Here is a 24,703-nt window from a genome sequence, read left to right on the forward strand (position 1 = left end):
CCCACACCCTCAGCTCCACACCACTGAGAAATGAGCAGCCTGCACTCTAATTACTCATCTCATACTACTCCTTTATCTGTCTCATTACTCATAAGTAATTGAGGATCTGAGGATATGCTTAACTCATTTTAACTTTTCAATGAGTCTTTGTAAATTTGTAAAGTGGGTTTAGTGTGTTGCAGAATGGGAATGCACAGACATGGTATAGAAAATCCTGACCACGAACCCCCCCCTGTTTTCAGGACCACATACTCTACAACATCGTATTGAATTTAAGGTAATAAATCACCCAAATCCTTATCTTTAATTCCAGACAGTGTTAAATACTGGATATCTAAAGGTAAGATGGTGGCTTGCTCTTTAACATTAATAAGAACTCAGCATGGCCATGCCTGTCATCTTATTAAGAGCACTGCAGCTAAATGTGATCATTATCTCCGGCGAAAGAGAGAAAGAGAGGAGCAAATGAAAGCAATGAAGTGCAAAGATAGGAGTGCCCACTAAGCAGCCCGTGCTGAATTGTCTTATTTCAATTAATTTCAGTGCTAATGCTTTGGACGAGTGTGATTTTAACATAGATGGTTTTAACAAGTGAGGCAGTACAGTACTACACATTAACTCCTTTAGAGGAGGTCAGCCAAGTCGAGGCTGCACCTAGCCGCTGCCAGTCACAGCCTTACCACAGTCTTTTTCCAACTTCTCCACACTCTTAAAAATATAGGTTCTTCAATGGTTCTCTACAGAACTATAGGGTCTGCAAAAACCTTCTTCTTGTCCAGAAACATTGTTAATTATTTAGGGTTCTTGAGTTGAGCTATATGGTTCTTTGGAGATTAAAGAATTATTTATGGTTCATTATTGGTTCTCAGGTTAAAACCTATAAAGTTCTTAAACTTTATAAAACCTATAAATAATAAAATAAAATAAAATAAAACCTATAAAGTTCTTTGTGGGATGGGAAAAAGTTCACCTGGCATCACTCTTAAGAACCTCACTTTGGTTCCTTAAAGCAATAACTAAGGGGTTTTTTAGAGAATTTATGATAACATGGTTCCTTGTAGCACTGCTATGCATAACCATTTGTGGGTTCTTTAATGCACCAGTAAATAGCTGGTTCTCTAAAGAGCTTGACAGTTAATTGGTGTGGCTGTGTCTCAGGTGGTAGAGTGGGTTGTCATCTAATCACAGGTTGGCCATTCGATCCCCTGCCCATATACCAAAGTGTCCAGTTGCTCCCGATGGCAGGCTAGTGCCTTGCATGGCAGCTCTGTGGTAATTGGTTGTGTGTGTGAGAGAGACAGTGTAAAGCGTAATGTTAAAAGGCACTATATATGTGCAGACTATTTACCATAAAGGTTCTTTGTGCAACTTAAAAGGGTTCTCCTATGACATCAGGCTGAAAAACCCGAACCTTTTTAGTTCTGATTGGAACCTGTATTTTTAAGAGTACACTCCCGTGCACTGACCTGTAGCCCTCTGTAGTTGCACTCAGCTCTTATGAACCTGTGTAAACTTTACCACTTGATGCACATGTATGAATATTCAATTGACCAAACAAGAGCTGTTTAACTATTTTCATTGGCCATCTTGTAGCCTGTGTGGTTTCTCTACATTTGCTGGACTCTCACGCATGCATTTTGAATCTGTAGGTGGCCCTGGAGGACTTGCGTATTGCAATGCAGGCTTTTGCATAGCTGTTTTTGGTCTTTCCTGGGTCATTGTGTACCTGCACATGTGTCCCCAGAGGGCTAGCTCATGGGCTGGCTATTCTCTGTTTTCCTGTCCTGAGGGGATTTTCTCTCTACCATGCCAGGACTTCGAAAGTTGCTTAAAGAAAGAAAAGGAACTTTACTTTTTTTCCCTCATCACAATTTATTTACATTTTACCAACCAAAAAAAAAAAAAAAAAAAAAAACCCTGAATCAGATGCAGCACATTTTTGCTAACGTCACAACTTTAATGCGATCTCTACCTCTTGCTATTCCAAAGTAGTCGTATTTTCCATTCCGTATTCTAGTACTTTGACTCTGAGCACGTTAAATAAATGTTTGCTCTGTTTACTGCTGAGTTGGCACTATATGCTTTACAGTGCTTCATAATTACGCCTGAGCTGAGGATCAAATAAAAATAAATAGGTCTTTTTTTTTCCAAGGGAAGCCTTGAAAACATACTTATAGAAGGACAAATTACATACAACTGCTGACGCATGGCGATGGGGCCAAATCAGTAGTATTTTCCTTACATAATTGCTTCTTAATAATTGGGATATTCCTCCAAGTTAATTTTGATTGTTGCAGTTACAGTAGTTGAACAACTCTGTTTAAGTACTGATTAATATTAATGAACATATTAATGGTATGTGCATGTTGCATTCATTGATCTTTGCTTTCAAAATGACAATATGCAGAAGAGACAATGAATAATACAAAAAGCTCTCGTATTTTGGCTTTGCTTGTTTGTTTATTCTCATTTCAGATTCATTTTGAGGCTATAATTAATGAACAATCGTAAATGATATGGATCTGTATCAACAATTAGAAAGAGGGTAGATTGTCATTAGTGCATGATGTACCGCTAATATGGACTGCAATGCACTTTTCGAAAATAGCAGGAGGGTGACAGTAAAGGAGGTTGACAGTGAGGATGAAAAAATCTAATTAAAAATATTACATTTTAATCACCCCAAATTTATTTATGTGTATGTTGATACCAGTTTTTATTAAAACAGGGAAAAAAAAGGTTCCAGAATACACATCTTAACCAGAGAACAGCCTGTAGATTAGCTTGTTTGTAGTCACACTTGCATATGTGTCAGGGAAAATGAATTAATGAAAAAAAGCAATTAATTGTCTATTTTAGTGTTTGACCAGGAAGCAAAAGGTAAATACAAAGCTGTTGCTGGTTTCCCATTTTCATTTTGAAACAACAAAAAAAAGGAATTAATCCAATGGCCCACTGATAGCAAAGAAATTGTTTGTTTGTTTTTTTTATCTGGTTTTATAAGAATTATTCATTATTATACATACCGACATGTTTTCAATATGGATTAATGTTAAAAAGCCTTTATCATCATGACACATATCAATATTGATGCTATTGCATGTGCATGTGTGTGTGTGTGTGTGTGTGTGTGTTGACATCAATACTTATTTCACACGTTCAAACGCACACACCTTGGACTGTGTAGGCTCTTGTGTTTGATACACAGTGATGGTTAAGCAGATTTTCATTTGTGGTACAGCTTTATCCTTGGCAGATCCTTGTCTCATTGTGCACGGCCACTGCAGCTGGATCCACAGGGCTCCTGTAACAATGCATAGACTTTGTTTCTGCTGAGTCATCTGCGCCCCAGACACGGGCCAGCAAACAGAGAAGCAGTCATTAATTTAGACCTTCTTTTCTCTATTCCACTTTATTTTACTCTGTTCTGCTGAGAATGCACACATGAATACAAAGGTTTATTCAAATCATTAATGAACTGTGTGCGTTCGAGGCTAATCATTTGACCTTTGGTTTTGCGCTCTCAGTAGACAAATGCTAGTATTTGCAGAGGAGAGCATTAGTTATGTCATGTGATTTATGATAACAGCGTTAATGTAGCAAATGCAAAAGCAGCCTGAAATCAATGTGAAATAAATACCAGAATCCTAAATTAGTATCTCATGCTGCTTTTGTTCCACAGATTTTGCTGATTGTGCTGAGGGTCTTTGCTGTTGCAGCTTTTTTTCTTTCTTTCTTTTTTTTATGTAATTTTATTATGCAATAATATGCCTCTTCTGGAGACCGAACATTGGTACTGAATCGCAATTTGTCATGGATTGTGTGTGTGTGTGTATGTGTGTGTGTGTGTGTAAATTTACTCCATATTGTCTGCACTATCCAGTAGTTGTACCCCTGGACTAAAGGTTATTCATCAGTGTGTTAAACCAGTGATCAACAACTGGCTCTTGAACATGACAGGATAATCTGGTCTCTAATCCATGCCTGCTCACAGGACTGTGTCGTCTCTCATGGCAGTGTGTACGAGTATGACACTCATAGACCATTATTAGACTTTTAGTTCTGTACAGAAAATAACCATCAATAATGATGTCCATCTTAGGTCCAGAAAACCTTGGTCTTGGTATAATCAAACATATTCTTATTACTTATTCATTGGTTTAATCATTCATTGGTTCTGGGATTTATGATCCTATGTTCAACTTGGAAGGTCATAAAAGTAAGATCCACATCACATTCTAGTGATTTACAGATGGACTTCACATCAGATATTTGATTGCCATAACATACTGTCCCTGGTAGGACTCAACCCTGCACAGCTACAGAGATAAAGTTTGCTGGTAGGAGTCTTGGCTTGGTTTGACATACTTGCCTTGGGCAATGTGAAAAAAAAAAAAAAAAAGACTCACTGAACTTGTGAATTTCGAGTAGTGTCTCTCTTTCTCCCTCTCTCTCACTCTCTCTACCCAGTTGCTTGATTTCTTCTCCTGCTGTCTGTGCACTCATGCAGAATTAGCTTATTTGTCAGCGAGCTGCGCCTCCGAGCCCTAGTGCACATCTCCAAATCCATTTCCAGAAGCGCAGCACAAAGGACGTTGTCCTTATGTCATGACGACAAATTTGCTGAGCTTCCTCGATCCCAATGCAATGCAGGAAAATGGTCCCATCGCTCCTGCAGAGGCCTGTAGAACACTAATGACTCGGCTTCTGGCACTGAAGAGTCCTCATTGCACCTTTTTTTTATTATTATGATTATTACTATCGAGCGTAAGCTGTTTTTTTCTCTCTTCCTCTGAAACCAAGGTGATCTGTAAACATACACAAGCTCACACGGTGGTGGGAAAGAGAGATGGCTTCTGTAAGATATACATATATCCAGAGATATAGCAGAGAGCCAAGCAGGGTTTTGACCAGAACTCAAACAAGACGATAAGAGGAGCCTGGTCTTCCTGTTTGGCATTTGGATATTTTTCAAGCTTACTTTTAAAATTTGTAACAATTGTGAAAAATTGCTCAGCCTTCAAAGTGCTTCATGATAACATGAATATTTTATATACGTCTAATATTCCATGAAGCTTCTTTAATATTCATACAAATCAGAATTGGTGCTCTTAGCTTGTAAATTTACCTGTACTATGGATTTTAACTCAATGCTTTCCATAATAAGCTTCCTTTTTCTGTGTGTCTGATGCTGAGAGCTACATGTAGGGCTTCCTCTGCAGGTGTTGTTTTTTAATTGAAACCAAAATCTCTGTGGAGGCCATCCTGCCTACCTCTGCCTCATAACATCAACAATAGCTAGTTACGGGGTAATGAATGGCCAAATCATGCCTGCTTTGTTTGCCCATTTGTGACTGTCACACTGCTTTCTGTTTGTTCGGATTCAAGCAACTTCAAGCTGGTTTTCGTTAAATGCTCAATATAATTTGACCCATGCGCTTAGTACAGTTTGATTAAGTTGCACTTTTTTCAATTTTTTTGAAATAGGATTAGACAATAATGTGCTGTTCTTGGACATTGTTTGCAGACCTATATTTGTTTCCTCATAAACTGCCTAGAAGTGAGCACTTATGGGGAATTTGGCCAGTGGCAGATTGTCCACCTAGTGGGGAGGAGGAAGAGGAAGTGGAGGAGACTGAGGATGAGTCCTACAGTGACACACCCTGTGTGGTCAGAGCAGCCTGCCCACCTGATTGATTAGCACACTGATGGGGATATATGGAGAGGTTAGGAGAGCACTGCTGATTCCTGAATCACAGTCTCACACAAACACACACACACACACACACACACACACACACACACACACACACACACACACACACACATTACCTAGACCCAACCACTGAGAGTGCAATCTCTAAGGAAGGGAGCCTCAGCACAACAGCCATTTATTTTCTTAAATGAAGTCCATTTTTAACATCAGACTGAGTGCACACCAGCTGTGTGCAATAAGCAGAAGTGTTATGAATACAATAATACTTCCTGATAGCTCTCTATTAGCATTGCTCTGTTTATTTGTCAGTATGGAAGCTTCTGGAGCCTTGTTATGAAACTTGTAAATGGATTCTCAGTTTATACCATGGAGCTACCCATAAGACTACTGTTAATAACAGTGCACTGTAACTGATGTTAGTTATAAAATACAATAAGTATCTGTTCACACTGATGATATTTGTAATGGTTGGGGTTTCCAGCTTCCACATTTTTCAGTCACATTGTAAATGCTCTGACAATATTACATGTGTAGGAACTTAGACTTCAATTCAATTTTATTTGTATAGTGCTTTTTTACAATGGTCATTGTCTCAAAGCAGCTTTACAGAAATACATAAACATGGAATACAAATTTTAAGTGTGTGGATTAATCCCAATTGAGCAAGCCGGTGGCGACGGTGGCAAGGAAAAACTCCCTATGATGATATGAGGAAGAAACCTTGAGAGGAACCAGACTCAGAAGGGAACCCGTCCTCATCTGGGTAACAATGGATAGTGTGAAAGTAAAAGAAAGTTCATTATGGTTTGTACATGAAGTATTTGTTGAACTAGTTCACTATTCACCAAAAGCGACCCGAGTGCAAAACTGCATGTGGTAATTCCAGTCCCAAGGCCATAGCAGCAACCGTATTCCCAGCAACCACCGTGAGAATGTCCATGTGGAATTGAGATCCAAAACCATTTCCATGGTACTTCAAGCGGTACCATCCTGAGCAAACTCCAGGCTGTAGCCTCCAGTTGATGAGAGCTCCATCCAGAGATAGGGTATCCGAACATGTTTGTCTGTCTGTATGTAAATGCTAGTAAATTATTTTGTGGAAAAGGCAAAATATGGTAAATAATGTTGTATTAATAACGTTAAAAGTTTTTGTGTAGCTTTAAAGTTATTCTACAATGAGCAAAGCAGCTGCAGAAGTGCTCCAGTTTCTGAACAGTTCACACATCAGAGAAAAACAGAGCTCAGGCATGCTTAACCACTAGACCATGAAAAACATATCAGTACCATTATTCTGCTTGTTGTGTTTTTTTGTATCCACATTGGTTTCATGTTACAATATGATTACACGGTCTGAAATGGAGACTAACTTTCACACCAGCATATTATCCTGGCTCTTTTGCTTATTCCATAAAACGATGGTTTATTTCTACTGATCAAATATTAGATTTATATTTCTGATTAAGAGTGTCTCACCATTATCACTGGTCATAATTTAAAGTTATATAAACTTTAAAAGTATATGTTATATATTCTGCATCAAAAGGTAGCATGTAATTCACTATAACAAAACATATGGGCCAATGGATTTCATGAATCCCTGCCAAGATGAGAAGGACTGATCGAAGATGCACCCCTCCACCCCCCAAATGACCCTGAACTGAAATGACTTTAATCTCTGTTGAAATGAAAAATGAGGGCATAGGGGGTGAAAAAGAGAGAGAAAAGCAACTTGTTATTCTGGCTTGTTATTCTTCTCCTTTACTGATGTGTCTTGGCCTACCGTTGTCAGATAGGCAGGTGGCACATTATGCCATAGGAGGAGAGAAACCTGCTGGCAGAGCAGACACGCCAGAAAGCAAGAGTGAGAGAGAGAATGCGGGAGAGTAAAAAAAACGAGAACTGAAAAGAGAATGATAGAGTGCATTTGAATGGTCCGGTAGTTAATGCTTTATGAGATTGGGCTGAGGAGGGGGAGATGGGGGAGTGCAGCGTATGCAGTATTACGCCACATAAATCTGGAGGCCTGCTTTCCCTGCCTGTGCTCCCACTTAATTACCTGAGCCCTGTGCGCACCTATAGCTCTTCCCTAATGGCCAGCTCTCACTGCTCCTCTCATGCCACACGCCACCATGGCAAGAGTCCACACATGTTACACATTTCCACGGGAATGAAGGAATGGGACGGCTCTCAGACTTCTTTCAGCTTCATGGACATGCAAGATCAGAATTTTATGCATAAAATCACTCTTGTCCTGCTGGTTTTGAGCTGAACGTTATGGATTTAATGATTTTCTGAAGTGCATGGTGGCTGAAAACTCACTGATTATCAGTGTAGCATTGCCATCTTGAAAACCTCTGATTGACCTTGCGATTATTGCTGGACTCGGCAGCAGAAAAGTTATGCTATATCTTAGTCAGGAGCTGTCCTCTATCAATGAGCTGCAGTGTCTGCCATTGATCTGTTCCATGCCAGGATACAGGGCTTGATTGATGCTTGGCGAGCAGCTGGCAGTCAGTGGGTTTGAATAATTTGGAAGAAAGTTCAAGATATCCTAAAGAAAATATCATGATGATAAAGGCATTTGTGATAGCCCTGAAGCAATTTGCTCCTATGAATGCAAGCTATGTTGATTTGATGTACCTATGAGGTAATAATGGTGTAAGTATGAAAAACATACTAAATATCATAATCAACCAACTTAAAAAAAATAATAAAATAAATAATACACCCAAACCTGAACCAGATGAAACACTTCTGCTTTTCCTGAAGGTTCAGGGAGTCTACATGTTATCCTGGATTTCAATGCAAAATGAATAAACTGCTAAATGCCCCTGAAACACAGACACAGAAATAACCACAGAATTGAATGAGCACTATTACACAGTCTAAACAAAACATTGTGAGCTTCACAAAGCTGGAATTCATGCCAGGTCTGCCATTCAGAAAACCTTTGCACCAGAGTAAAGAATGCATAAATTGTTGTAAGGAGCACAAACCCTGGTCCCTACAGTAATGGGTGGGGATGGGGGTTGGTGGGTCATTTAGTCTGATTCATATTACTGTCAACTTTCACCATATTTCCTTCATCTGGATGGATTTTATATGTTTGGAGCCAAATCCAGTGCATGCCGTCAACCCACAATGTCTGCTGCCAAGTTTAAGTATAGTGGAGATCAATAATGGTTTTGGCAGCCATCATGAAGAAATCAACAGATTGCGATGCATGATCATTTAGCAGCCAACAAATATCAGGTGATTTTAGAGGACCAGCTGCATTCTGTGGTGCAAACACTCCTCATGATGTTCTCATATCCCCGGATGATATGGCTAAAATTATTTGAGTGGTTTGATGAACACCAGGTTGAAGTCAACCTCCGTCCATGCCCGTTTTAATGGTTAAAGTGGAAAATAGTGGCTCTGTTCTGCATGGTTTGGGTCCATGGTTTGGGTCCTTTTTTTCCTTAGAATGAAAGGTAACTGCAAATCATTACATAGGTATAACTATAAATCATCCGATTTCAAACAAATTGCACACCTATTAGAGATTGTGAACTGACTTACTAGACCAAGTTTTCCATCACCATGATCAAGGCACTAATTTAGGGAAAATCTTTTGGATGAATGGAATTCATCCCTCCAGTACAGTTCCAGAGATTTTCAGAATATGTATGCAAAGAAGCACTGAATCTGATCTGGTGGGTCATGGTGGCCCCACACCTTAATGTTCTTGGTTCATTGTAAGAGATAATTTACAGTTTGTAATAACATAATTTCCCACCTAGGCAAGTTTGACATTTGACGTGAAAACCATCATGAAACCATGTCTTTAGTTTGCTCTGTCAGAGCACATAAAGATTATAAAAAAACTACTTTAAATGCACTTTTATAGTTACAGGCCTGAGTGGCTGCTGTCAGTTTTCTATTATAGTGAACTTTAAACATTCATGTAACATGTTGGACTGAAATTGCAGTACAGCAACAATGCCAGACAATAGCAAGTAGCTTAGCAACAAGCTAGCCAGCAAAAGTTAGTGATAACTCTAATGTTGCTGATTAACTTCTCAAATCAGTATGGTCAACGTTTTAGATTTAACCAGGTACTCTGCCTGTGTATCAATTAATCTAAAGCCAATACTGCTATCAACTAATTTAAAAGTACAGAAGGGATTCTTTACACTGTTCACAAAGTGCACAGCTATGTTGATTTGAAGTCACTCAGTAAATGGGGAAGGAACTGGTAGTTGTGAAGACTACCCGAAATTGACAAGTTGAAATTTCAAGTTAAGGGGGTGTTGTTGGTGGGTTTTACCAGCTGTAGGCGGATTACCTCGAATGCAGCATAAGACACAAACAGTCTCTTGCTCAGTTCAGAATTGGTGTGTGTGTGTGTGTGTGTGTGCGTGTGTGTGTGTGTGTGTGTGTGTGTGTGTGTGTGTGTGTTTGCATGTGTGTATGTGTGTGTGTGTGTGTGTGCAAGCAAGTGTGCATGAGAGAGAGAGAGAGAGAGAGAGAGAGAGAGAGAGAGAGAGAGAGAGAGAGAGCATGTGAGGCTCTTGTTACCAGTGGGTAACAAGGGAATGCCTCCATTTGGTCACTGCACTGGAGATCATGGGTTGCCAGGTCAGTAACAATCAATCAGCTTTGGTCTTTAATAGACCTTTCTTACCGACTTCTCAGTTAGACCTTCTGTGCTGAATTTTCCAATACAAGACACAGAGGAAGCATGAAAGGAGAAGAAAGGGCAGTATGTATTAATCTGAAAGTTAGGGAATGACCTACAAGTGTTGAATTCGATCACAATGCAATGTGCACTGCATTACGTGGATATACAGTATATTTCAATCCTAATGTAATAATTAGGATCTGTGTGCATTCCTACAAGATAATTTTCCAGACGTTGTACAAAGGTAAACTATAGATTACTTAGGTCACTTTGAGAAATATTGATCAACCATTTTTGCTGTTTCTTTGTGAACACGGAGCAGATAATACTAACCTCCTGTCAGGAACATTTCCTATTGTGCTCATAGTGAAGCAGGGAAAGAGATCTTCATATGGATGAACTTTTAAAGGATGTGAAAGCATGACATTTTGAGGAAATCAGTCTAAATAAAGATGTCAGTCCCTACAAACACTGAATGGACTAATTATTATTAAGTGCTAAATGTTTTTACCCTGTTATTTTAATGTTATATTTTGTGCTTACTCCTTTTATTTGCATTTAAATGATCATTAAAAAAAAGAGGTTGATATATGGAATTACATACTAGCAAATTGTGACAGAACGGTCACAGTTTATGTAAGTTAAACTATTTTAAAAAATATAGCTTGCAAACTATTACAATATTCTCAGATTTTAAGTTGATCCACAGTCACGCAGCTAGCAGGAGAATGAATGCTAAACTCAGTTGTAGGAAGTAATGAAATTTTTGAGTGAATATTGCAAGAATGTCCTGCCTAATTCTATATAATTAACATTGCAACAGTTAAAGAACATGGAAGTATGTGAATTCCTAGCTATGGCATAAGCTGAACTGTTAAAGCTTTTAACACATTCTCTGGATTGTGCACATGACAGAGTGGTGAAAGCTGAGAGCTACACCTACATTGAGAGAAAGTATTGCTATGAGTTTAGTAATTTGTTCATTAAAGTAGCAAAACTGGACAAATCATAAATTCATTAGCTAGTCTACTGGGCAAGTGAAAGCTCCAGTGTGCTGCCCAGTCCCATGATTTAGCTGCCTGAAAATCTAATTGATTATGCTAAAAAGTGGTAGCGATTATAATGTAATAACATACAATATAGCAAAGTAGTTAGCAAAAGTCATTTATTAATACAGACAGGGAAATGAATGTATGAATTCCTGGCTAGAATCCCACTCTGTGTATCTATATCATTATCCTCTTCTAATAACATTTCTCATGTGGCATATTGTATTTGAGCCCTTGAGAAAAGTCAGCAAGTTGTTGGCTAAAGTTTCAGCTGAGATCTGTGGCCTTCGTTCATCAAATCACATATGAAATACATTATTTGAGTTTCGTCTTCTCTCATTATGTTTAACAGTGAGATGGACGCATGCAGTCATTACATAGCTTTGCACTGAGCTTTGTTTTGCTCGGTTGCATCAATGTTTCCACATATCTGGTATCCATCCATTTTCTGTAACACTTATCCTACACAGGTTTGCGGGGAGCCTGGAGCCTATCCCAGGGGACTCGGGCACAAGGTGGGCGACAGCTAATTAATCCAATTAGTAACGTGGATGCCTCCATCAAAAAAAAAAAAAAATGCTAGTCTAGTCTTTTTACTTATTTGTATTCCAGAAATACCCTTACATTTTATTTCAAACAGTATGAAAGTTATTGAAGGAAAATTATCCAAAAAAAAAAGTTTCCTGTGACCTTGACCCTGTTTGTATCAATTCCAAAATATAATCATCCACTAGTTACTAGTTTATTGACTAATTACAGTGATAATTCTATATAAATCCTACACACATTTAACCACTCATTCTTGAGATGTTGCACTAATGAGAATTTCAAATCTCACACAGATACATGGACGGATGGACCAATAACAAAAATCATTGGAAAAATAATTCCTACAGTCTAATCCCACACTTTGGCCAATGTGTGTATTGCTGCATGTGGAGGGGACTCAGATCAAATATTGTGTACTATAATTACAGAATCAAGGGCCATTACAATACTATCCATCAGTCAACTACAAATAAAAAACAAATAGCCTGGACAAATCTGCTAACTACAGGTGCCCAGGCTAGTGATTTGTCCACCTCTGAATTGCTGAGGAGCTTCAAGTAAAATTCCATCTCATCATGAATTGATTATAATTAAGTGCTACATGCTTTCACCTTATTTATTAAAGTTATATTTTATTGTGTTGCTTGAGTGCTTACTCTTTTTATTTGCATTGAGAAGATCATAAAATAGGTTGATATATGGAATTACATGCTAGCAAATTGTGACAGAATGGTCAAAGATTATGTAAGTTAACCATTTAAAAAAAATATGTAGTTTGTAAACTATTACAATATTCTAGGTTTTATGTTGATCCACAGTCATGCAGCTAACAGGCGAATTAATGTTAAACTCAGTTGTAGGAAGTAATGAAATTTTTGAGTGAACATTGCAGGACTGTCCTGACTAATTCCATATAATTAACACTGCAACAGTTAAAGAACATGGCAATATGCCGAATTCCTAGCTATGGCCTTAGCTGAAAGCTTTTAACACATTCTCCAGGTCATATTTAAAAAAAAAATTAAAAAACGGTTCAAAATCTCATATTGTTTCAAAACCCAACAGAAGGTTTTTTTGTTTTGTTTTGTTTTGTTTTTTTACTTATCACTGAATATCAAGACATCTGGTGTCTGTCATCTAAAAGATTATACTCATCGCATTAAAACTAATTGAAAAGTAGCTGTAACTAGATTCTATGAGAATTTGCTAGTTGTTTGATACATTTAATGCCAAGAAGTAACAGAGAGAGAGAGAGAGAGAGAGAGAGAGAGAGAGAGAGAGAGAGAGAGAGAGAGAGAGAGAGTATGTGTGTGTTTGCTTTATACTGTACATATGAAACATGGCTTATGTGTTATACTCTCATGTAGTGCTGGCATGGGGTAAAAACTTGCAGTCTTGGCATTGTTTTCCCTGGGCCTTCTGCACAGGCCCCTGGTTTCTCCTCTCTCTCAGTAACAGTGAGAGGCTGATTGCTATGGGCCTCTGCTGTGCTGTGCTCTGCCTGTTTGGTATCTGATCAAAGGGCCTCTAGTTTGGGTGCCCAGCACGCTAAACTGACAGGCGTAGAGAAAAAGCAGGGAGAGGGAGGTGTGGTGAGGGCGGAAGGGGAGGCCAAGCTTCCCAGCTGTCTCTGGTGCCATGCCAAGTGAGGATGGCGAGGGCACACAAGAGGAGGCCGGCTCTGGATGGGCTAGCGGAATGCCACACTCGAGATACCTGAGATGCTAATGATCCTCCCCATGCTGGAATGCCGCGCTCCACCAGGCCCGGCCAAGTGGTTCACTCCGCTGGGGATTCTCACCAGCAGGTCCAGGTAGCTATGATTGCTTTTTAATGTGTGGCTCTTAGCCAATGAGAGCAGGGATTTTCATCAAGTATGACTGCAGAAATATTAAACTAGCCTGGGATCATTTTTCAGTCATAGTCCATTAAACAGTGGGGCATGGGGCTGGGGGGTGTTGGGGGGTCCTGTGATTGTGGAGCCAGGAACCTCACTCTTGCCTACACAAGTTTACCCAATTAGGGCTCTAAATTTTTATGTTAAATAAAATATTAATGTTAAATAAACATGCAAACAGCTTTTGTGGTGTATGCCAATTAAATGCTGCTTTATTTGACTGCTACTTTAATCAGGCTGCTGCACAGAGGGAGGATACGGAGTTTAATTAAATTGTAGTACTCTGCTATTCCTGTCAAGACTCTTTTTATGATTTTGAAGTAATCTATAAAGACATCAAGCATTGATTTAGCCATATATTAATACATTAGTTTGGAACATACCATTTCTAACCCTCAATCCAGTGGAGACTTTTGAACTCTTTTTCTGTGGTGTAGTGGATCAGTTACACCAACAAACATTATACAACAAACAAACAGTAATCTCTACTCTTTGAAGAAAAAATATTACATAAGCTTATTTTTCTGGATTTTATCGCTTCCCACAATCTACTGACATTGCCTTCTGGGAGACTTTTTTTTTTTTTTTTTCAGCTTGGAGGCCTCAGCATATTTAGAGGCCTAACTGACGACGTTGTATTTGCTTAGTGTTCTCATCAATAGCATGCTCAGATGCAAAATATCTTCTTCTGCCTTTTCTAGACATATATCCAACATGTCAAACTGGCAACAGAAAGTTGCATGCTGTTATGACATTATTCTTTGCAGGTAGTGATGGTACTGGGCTTATTTTCTCTCAGGAATCTTATACTAAAGATGCATTCAATACATTGTGTTTAAATCATGTCTAGGCCACCCTATTAAAGACAATGGGAAAATTGAAGTTTAGTAACCATCAGATATCATTGCTGCCTCACAGCTCCAAGGTCCCCAGTCTGTTCTTTCACATTTTCTCACTGTGTCCGTGTGGGCTTTCTCTGGGTTCTCCAGTGCCAAGTCACCTCTGAGATTCTTTTCTGCTCACCTAGTTTGTAAAGAGTGGTTATTTGCCACATGAACCAGCCTGGCCAGTCTTTTATCAACGAGCCATTTCCACACTCAAAACTGCTGCGCACTGGATTATTTATTCATTTTGTTGTTGTTGTTTTGCACCATTGTGTGTTATCTCTAGAACAGTGGTCACCAACCCTGTTCCTGGAGATCTACCTTCCTGCAGGTTTCATCTCCAACCAAAAACTAACAAACCTGTTTTAATAACTTCTTAAGGCAATGATTATTAGATGGTCAGTTGAGCATGATCATGGTTGGAGCTAAAATCTTCAGGAACGTAGATCTCCAGGAACAGGGTCTGAGACTATTGCTCTAGAAACTGTTGTGCATGAAAGTCTCAGGATATCAGCAACAACGATGACATGGTCAAAGTCACTGAGATCACATTTTTTCCTTCATTCTGATGCTTAATACGAACATTAACTGACCCTCTTGACCACTTGATCTTCATGATTTTATGCATTGCAATGCTGTCACATGACAAAAGCAACATGCAGCCAGGATTGCGAAGAATGATCTGATCAATTTCTGCCTCTGCAAAGTGAAAAATAAATGGATTGCATATAAAAAAAATCATTCATTTTAATGTATGTCATTCTCATTAGTGAAAGACTAATGAAAGCATGTTCCCAACATTTACTGACAATACATCATGATGATCTTCTCATTTTATTATTCCTCAGGTGTGTGTGTTTCAGAGAGAGAGAGAGAGAGAGAGAGAGAGAGAGAGAGAGAGAGAGAGAAGGGCAGAGGTGCCAGCAGTGGCAATAGCATGGTGTTATTAATGCACCGAATCCCTTGTAGCTCTGTCTGCTGCCATGGCCCCCCTCTCTGTATTAATCAGTGTGCCTGCACACTGCACATGATGAACTGGTCTAGGAGTCGTGTTTAAACAGGCTCTGCCACACTGCACGCTTTGTAAAGAGGCTATGGAACATCCCCAGGGTACAGGAGGGGTAATGAATACATCTTTTGAAGAGGTGGCATGAAGCCCTGGAGAGGCCTCTGGAAGGCTCTGTTCACTCCGGCCCTGCTGGCTTCGGTTCCAGCCCAGGAGCGGGCAAGGTGCTATGGCCATATGGAAGGGCTGGTGTGTTTGGGTTGGCTGGAGGTGCTCACAGAACTGGCCTGTGGAGAGGAAGTTCCAGGCCTGCTTGTGTGCACTCAGCACTGCCAGAACAGAGCGTGGGCTGGAAAAACAGTGGGGGGCCGGGACCAGAGCATGAGGTCTGAAGCCAGGGGGACAGGTTTCAGGAGGGAAAAGGTCCCAATTAAGAAGCAACGAGGACATATATTTACAAAGTGATGCTTAGCTTTCCAGCTTACTGTCTGTTGATTATTTAATGGTATTAGCAGTATCTGGAATTTTTAACCATTAGTACAATTAGATGAACTGCCTTATTTATTGACATGGTTAAATATGAGTTAAAAATACTAACTGTAGGAAAACAAAAATGTTGTTGTTCACAAGGAAATGTTATTATTGCTATTTATCTAGTTATTTTCACCAAGTTGTGCATGCCATTTGTAATTTATTTGTTAAGTGAATTCAATTTCAATTTAACATTTGTGTTGCTTTTTTGCTGATTTAATATTGCACAAAAAAAAAAGGTGAAAGTGAAAGCTGAATGTTATTTTTTTGTTCTACTATCTTACAGAACAAGGAGGCATCAGTTAGTCACAGCGTACGTGTGTGATAGTTAATTGAAGTAAATATAAAGTAGCTCACTGTCTTAAACAACACAATTAGTGCATTTTCAACAAAAAAAAAAGTACTCACCCTCATGTACTGTCTATGACAATTTTGACATTTCAAAGCTCTTTTTTCAAACTCTAAGACAGAGAGGCATGAGTAAGAAAAAGAAGTTGTCAGAGAAAGTGAGAGAAAGGGAGAAGAAATAGAAACAATGCCACAGAGAGGAAACAGGAGGAGAAGAAAAGTCGGAGTAGAGTGAGCGTAAAGCTGAGGGGTATAGAAAGTGAGGCAGAAAGTAAGAGAAGTTGATGGAGTAGCCTTGGGGTTGGTAGCGTGGAGCTGTATTGTATCTCGCTAGTCTCAGCATTCTAGTCTCACTGTCAATAACTCATCACACAATGAGGCATGATGAACAGAATTCCTATGGATGAGAGGGGATCTTCCAAAGTGATGCCTGCCAGCTATGCCTCCTGAATCCTTCTCCTTTCTCAACTCCACACTCCTCTCAGGCACTGATGCAACCATGTATGTTCTGATCAAGTTACATCACCTGCAAAAAAAAAAAAAGAAAGAAAAGAACATCACCTGGAATGCATATTTCTTTATCCTGCTGCAAAGTCTCCTGTGCATGCATTGTCCCCTGCATTAAAAAAGCTATGGGGTGAGCAATTTTATTGCTAATTAGGCTATATCATTTTATAAAAATCAGCCACGTGGCACAGATATAAATGTGCTAGAGCTGTGATCGATTCGCTGGAGCATGGCCTATGCACATGCATATTCATGGGGAGTGTGCTACTGGATGATCCGTGGACTTTACAGACAGGTCCGTAGAGCCTGCGGCAGGCAGTCACCATAAACAATCACACCAGGCCCATTAATAACTCTAAAACTCATGCGCCAGCCCAGCCACAAAGAGCACAAGTGACATTTTAATAGGGCTTTTTTCCTTTTTGTTTTTCAATAATGAGTGCACGGTTTGCTGTGATGCACCACACAATATGTGCCTCCCTGTTGTTTTGAGGCACAATGCATATTTTTGCTGGAGTTGGCATTTATGGAGAATAATTTAACGTACTGCATGTGGCTTCTTTTATGTGTTCTGTACAAGTCATGTTTCAAACATCTTCAGGGAAGATGCTTGTGAGAGATGGAGCTTAGAAAAGATATGTGTGTGTGAGAGAGAGAGAGGAGTGCATGTGAGTGGTGGAGAAAAGGAGAAGTAAAAGCGGTTTGTGTGTGTGTGTGTGTGAGAGAGAGAGAGAGAAAGAGAGATGGGTGTGTGTAATATTTAAGCTCCTCGTGGAGCTTTATATGAAAACTATATGAGACTGAGATTACATGGGAAGAGTATTGTTTTTTGGTAATTAGATTGAATATAATTTTACCGTTATATTATTATTGTTATAATACTGTGTTATATATTCACAAAACTTCATAAAACCTTTGTGTTCTTTGTTTGTGGTTCCTGAAATTGTAGGTCCAATTAATTCTCAGTTGTTATTCTATATGTATGTATGTGTGTTCATAACATATGACATACACTACATGGCCAAATATTTGTAGACACCTGTCCTTCACACCCATATGTGCATTTTGAACATCCAAGTCCAGATTTAGTCCCTCTTTGCTGTTATAATAACCTTCATTCTTCTGGTAAGGCTTTCCTCTAGATTTTGGAATATGGTTGTGGGTACTTGCATTAGTGAAGTCAGACAGGTGAGGAGGTGAGGAGGCCTGGGATGCAGTCGGTGTTCCAGTTCATCCTAAAGGTGTTCAGTGGGGTTGAGGTCAGGGTTCTGTGCAGGCCACTCAAATTCTTCCATTCCAAAACGATGTCTTGATGGTCCTTGATTTGTGCTCAGGGACACTGTTATGACTCCAACAGGTTTGGGGATCTTAGTTCCAGTGAAGGAAAATTGTAATACTACATCATACATAATTTTCAAGACATTCTATTCAATTATCTGCTTACAATATCGTGGCAACAGTTTGAGGATGGCCCACATACAGGTCTGATGGTTAGGTGTCCACAAACTTTTAACCATGAAATATATGTGTATGTGTTTTTCCACCTGCTGAAAGTCTCTTTCACGGCTTTTCTTTCTACACAAAGTAGTAGTCACTATATGCTCTACAGGTTTGCAGAAATATCTGTTAAGCATGTGCTATTTCTCTGTGCTCCTCCAGAAACTAAACCAGGAAACGGGCTGTGTAAAACCGGAAACATTGCTCTCTTTGGAAACGTAGTGTACAGTGGGCTGCTGAACGATCACTTCTGGCATTTTGGGGTTCCCCTTGTCACAAGACTGGTGAGTAATTACCTGCTATGTGCTTTCCTTGTCGATCCACATCCATGCCATATCCACTTGCAGCTGTGGCTTGGCTTTTGCCGCATTTTAGGCCGAGTATAGGCTGAACACATGATGGGATTTCAAAATCCAGGAAAATTCTATATTTCTACATCACTTTGGATGTTTATCTTACCAACGAAACTCTGTAAGCAAGATTTACGTATCTTATGGTGGTAGTATGAACAAATTGAATCACATAATTCTACTAAGGCTGTTGTTTTGCTGTTGGCATTGTAGGCTTAATTTATAGTGCTTCCTTTTCCCTATTGTGTTGAGATAGAAAGTGGGAGTGGATGTGAGGTTAATGCTGAAGACCTCCCTCATTACTGTCTAAAATATCCAAAAATCAGTTTCTGAATTACATATGAATTGTAAAATTAGTGAATCATACATGTGATACTGCTGCACTAGATAGTTGAAAACATCCATGAAACTTTCTGAATGTGAATATTAAGAGTAATGTAGCTTTAATTGGACTGTAACCTTAGCACACATGACTGCCTCATAAAGTTTGAGTTTTATTAAGAATTGGTGTGCGTCAATGCTGACTTCATCAAGGAATAGAAGCAAACGTGCTCATCGGAGTGAAAATGCAACTTATTCACAGCTGTAAGCCTTTCTGTTTTTCTGCATCTTGTTTTTAGAGGCTTATTTAATTAACAAGATCACTTTGCAAGTATTTCCATTACTTCCATTCCAGTATGGAATAGAAGGGACGTGAAAGTAAAACTTGTAGACGTACTGTAGTACATTGATTAATGGTTGGGTGATTTTAATTAATTGATTTTTATTCAGAAGTCTTTTTTAGCAACATAAATACTTTCAGTTTGCTATGATGTGCTGAGCAGGGCATTGAGATGTCTTCAAATGTTTTCAGTGCATTGTCTTTATTTTGTTATCTTCAAAGGTCTTTCAAGCAGTGAAAAAATTCAATAAAACAGAATGAGAGCAGCACACGTCATAGCTGAGCCATTGACCTGAAGTGATGGCTTTCAAAGAGGCAGCTCTGTCTATAATTTCATCAGTTTGTATCTCTGTGCATATTTTGCAGTACAATATTATACATGCTCTGTTTTTTTTTTTTTTATCATGAATGCAATTTACATATAATAATTCACTGACTCATATTAGCTTCTCTGAACTGTAAAGTTTGCCTGTTCAGAAACTGTTCAGCTGCTGTCTGCAATTTAAGTGAAGCCAATTATAGTGTATTGTGATTAGTGAAAGTGATTTTGTATGAGCTGTCATGCGATGATAAAGGCTGTGTTTAATTTAGTGTGCTCTGACCATGTGCTTTCTCTTTCAAATGAACCAAATTAGTTGTCTGTCCTGCGATATGTGGTAAGAGAAAATGTGTAATTATTAGCATGGAGAGATTTTGAAATGTGTGGCAGCTGCTGTCTTAGCTTGGACACAAGCAGGTTGTGTGGAAAGGCTCCTGTCCAGGTATCTAGTCTCCATTCCAGTACAACACCGCTTCCACTAAACTGTATTTTAACCGTCTCTCCAAGGTGTTCAAAACATCGAGAACCACCATCAAATGGAGAAAAATGCAGGGCACTTGTTTTTCAAACTTGGTCTCACACGATTTTCCATGGCGGGTTAATGAATAAATGAATTGTAGCAGTAATTGGAAAGGAAAAGAGTGCCCAGTGAGTGGAGGAAAGAGGCATGCAGCTCCACTGAGTTTATGGAGGCAGAAATGATGACGCTGGCTAAAGCACTAATGAAGAAGGCAGGGCAGACTGAGGCGGACTGGCTGACAGGACTAAGAGTTACAGTGCACTGAGAACTGTGTGCGCGCACCACTGAGCGTGTGTGTGAGAGTGGGACGAGTCCTCATTACGAGGTGTGTTAGGTACTTGGTTTGCATGTGGAAACGGCTTGACGGGTCCCCACTTCGCGGCTGATGAAAACGAGGTGGGTAGGTGAGAAGGGATTACTGGAATGGGAATGTCCAATCACTGTCGCTGGCATCACATAGATGGCTGGATAATGCTGAACACTGTCAGCTGGCTGTCAGAGCCGAATTTCAGCTGTTCAGCAGAAAACATGTAATTGATAGCACTCTTGGGCTTCTTAGGTCTTCGAACCACACAACATAAGCACAACTCTGCCATCACAGAGGCTTTTTAATATCTGCCACCCTGATGTGGTGATGAACATTTACATTGCATTATGTGTGGTTATATTATTACAGCTCAATTTTGGGTTTTTAAAGGGAAAAAAAAATCTGTTCACTTGTTTTTGCTGCTTTGAAATATTCGTAGGCTTGCACTATTTCCAAGACTCCCTGTGCTTGTGGCCAATATGGCCTCCCAGATGTGTTCACCTGCCGTTGGCCGCTACTGGCTCCTAATTAAGATGATCTGGCATGGACACTGGCTCATCTGCCTGCTTAAAGACAAAAAAATGCAACTGGCTCATTCTGCTCGCCTTGACTCAGCTTGACACCTGGGTTTATGTGAGAGGGAATGATCACTTGACTCCTGTTTTTTGGGTTTGCTCCAATCTTCAGCGCTGCTCCTTACACCCAGTTTGTGTCTTATTAGTAAGTAAGCTCTGAATAACTTTAACACAGGGTTATGGAGCATATGCATGGGAATGAATGTAGGTCAGTGGAGAACACGATGACTAGGACAGGTGATAGGTGGCCATGTGTGTACAGGGAATAGGAGACGTATTTTTCTACTTGCATTAAGGGATAAGAAAGGTCAAAGTGTACAAAATAATACTCGTTATCTAGCTCTTATAAAGAATCATATCAGGTTAGTGACAAGGCTGTGGGACTTGATGAGAAACTCATGTTAAAAACAGAGATCAAACCCATGGACTGGACAATACTGACATTAAATATTGAGTAAATGGATCGCAGGCACAAGAAAAAGAGAACACGACAAGACGCATAACCTATTCAGGTCTCTGACTATTCTTTCCTCCTTCCTCTCAAAGGAAAGGTTTCTTGTCTCTGTAATGGAAAATGACGTCCCGAGGGCCATTCGTCCGCTTAGTACTTAACCTGAACAAGCAGCACCATGAGCATGCTAGGCAGTGTTTCCAATAAAGCTGGAGTACAAAAGGAAGAGAGAGAGAAAGAGACAGAAAAAGATTCGAACAGGAAATAAATTGAAAGTGTTACTTAAATATAGAAAATAAAGAGGAATTGGTTGAGGAATGAAGCTGGTTGATAAAAACAATGGTTGAAAGAGAGAACGGAAAGCGGAAGAAACAAATCCAGTTATCCTGCTCATGATTAGTGTGCTTATGATACTGAATACCCTTTTATTCACTTTTCGATTATCTGTTCCATGCGTGATCAGCCTGGTTAATGCCATGTTGAAAAATGTCTCTGATTTATATTCTACTCACTTATTTTCTTCCTTCAAACTTACCTTTTTTCCTCCATGTTCTTGAAATTCAGTGTACAGCAGGTTTTAGCCACAACACATGCGTCGCCTTAGTTTCATTTATTTATGCCCAAGACTTGAAATAGACTGATGCTATTTTGATAGAGATGGTATCTCTAATCCAAGTTGCTGAAGGATTTCACTTCAGTATTTGACTTGTCCCTGTGGGGACTGATAGACAGAAGAGGCTGACTCTGTGTTAAAAACAAATCCATAAAAAAATAAAATGTCTGCATAACTATATTACTTCGTTTGCTGTGTAATATACTGAACTCTGATAATGGTGGATTCAAATCAGATGTAGTATTTGTATTGATTAAAAGCTCAAATGAAAATGAATCATGTGAAACATAAGGCTGCAACCCAATAAGATGTTTCATAACCCAATAAGGTGTTTTATATTTCTCTGCTACATCGGTAGTGAAACGAAGGTACTTTCCAATCCACAGATGGATGTTTGGCATGCTTAAGGATAAACATTACGAGTGGTCCAGCTGCAGATTGAATGTATGGAGTGAAATTTGCTGAGACAGGCTTACACACATGTTCACATACCTCACTTCCTCTACTCCCTGCCACCCTACCTCAACAGTACTCCAATGCAAACACACTCACCGATGGAGACACACACACACACACACAGGTCTTCGCCTCTGCCAGTCGAAAGAGCAGCCGTACTCGCTGCATGGAGCCTGTCAAGCGACTCCCTCGGCTCTCTACCAGCATTTGCTGACTCCTGATTGGCCAAAGCGTGGAGCGCCGGAATCCACTGAGCCCTCTCTCCCCGAATCCCAGCCTCATCTTTTTCACTAGCATTGCACCATGAAAAAGCACTAGAAAAAAAAGAACCCAACGAAAAGAGAGAAAAACAAGCAGAAGAAAAGAAGAAAGAGACTGATCTGCACCTTTTATGTGCACTTACAGTTTTACTCCTCTTGCTTTTATCAGCTGTTTGCTTCTTGGCTGTTGCTGTGGGCGACTTTTTCTGTGCTGGGTAACACAAGACTGTGAAGGGAGAATTCTCCTGCAGCTGCTCAGTGAGACACACCTCTCCTCAGCTCCTCTCTAAAGCAGAGGTGGCAGACACGTGCGTGCTCCTCCACTCCTCCTCTGTCCTGGCCTGGATGAGTAGCTATTGTGAAGATCTGGCTATATCAGTTACTAAAGCAAAATCTTCCATACCGGCACGGAGCAATACATCACTGGAGCAATGCTGGAGAACACTGTCGAACAGCTTCTGGAGTGCCTGCCCTAGAAGCACAGCTCTCCCACTCAGCAATAAGAGCGCGAAGCAGCCAGTGTGCTGACATCGAGAGATTCAACGCACATGAGCAGAGAGTGAGAGAGAGAGAGAGAGAGAGAGAGGAGTGCATGTGAGTGGTGGAGAAAAGGAGAAGTAAAAGCAGTTTGTGTGGTCATCGAGAAGACGAAAGGAGCTAGTAGAAGGTGCAAAGCAAGATCAGGCAGTGTTTTTCCACCTCCCTTTCTCCCTGTCCCTTTCTTTTTTTTTTCCCTGGGCCAAAGAAATCTCCCAGATTACTAAAAAGAAGAGGAGGGGACTCAGTAAAAGAGACGTGTTTTCACAGCACTTGAGAAGAAAGAAGAAAAGCTATAAAACAAAAACCGCTCGGACTTTTGACCTGTCCCACTGCGTTCAGGTGGCCATCACTACTCCCTTACGTCTTTGTTTTCCTTTGGTTCGTGCTCACCTGTCCTCTGGCCGAAATGATGATGTATTTTTGGGTGAGTAATATGACTTTACCAATCACGGTGGCCTACTAGCCATCGTCCCTTCATGCTCTTCCTTTTCATTGTCTGGCTGGATGAGTTAATAACAATCACAAAGTGAGGATAGAGCAGTAGCGTGTAGTATAGGGCTCAAATCTTCTATTCTTACCTTTTCCTAAGTGTTATTTTTAAATGTTTGTGCTTGTTTTGTTCTCTTCCTCTTCTCTGGGTTGAGTTTCTGAGTTGTGTTTAATATACCTCCTCTCTGAAGGGCCCTGTTCTGTAGTGCTGGTCTGAAGGGAGATGGGAATCCAGCTGTATCTGTACAGGAATGTTTTATTGATGTTCAGTATGAAGAAAGAGGATCATATAACCTGATTCTGCAGAGACCTGGCAATTTCTCAGCTCAGTGAAGGAGTATGTTCAAATATGAAATAGGGCGAGTGGATGTAAATCCAGTGTCGTGCAAATTTGTTTAACACGAGTCCGCTGTCACATGTAGCTATACCTGTCTCTGATAGAGGATTTTATGTACTTTGATATCTCTTATCGCTGCGTTTCCTTCTTCTTTATTGTTCATTTATCAGAATGTGAA

The 24,703-nt window shown here is 39.8% G+C and overlaps 1 protein-coding gene across 5 annotated transcripts in view; it reads left to right on the plus strand.

Annotated features, from left to right (window-relative positions):
• The window catches only part of rbfox3a (RNA binding fox-1 homolog 3a), a 376,227-nt gene that overhangs the window by 216,789 nt on the left and 134,735 nt on the right, over positions 1–24,703 (plus strand). For 4 of the 5 annotated variants that reach the window (XM_017482608.3, XM_017482612.3, XM_047159288.2 and 1 more), the window contains exon 5: positions 18,810–18,931. In XM_017482608.3, the coding sequence (XP_017338097.2) occupies positions 18,810–18,931 (122 nt within the window). Of the gene's footprint in view, positions 1–18,809; positions 18,932–23,961; positions 24,124–24,703 lie in introns of those variants that run through there. The other variant, XM_017482613.3, reaches the window with a different exon arrangement.

Source organism: Ictalurus punctatus, chromosome 13 (genome assembly GCF_001660625.3).
Source record: "Ictalurus punctatus breed USDA103 chromosome 13, Coco_2.0, whole genome shotgun sequence".
Lineage (NCBI taxonomy): Eukaryota > Metazoa > Chordata > Actinopteri > Siluriformes > Ictaluridae > Ictalurus > Ictalurus punctatus.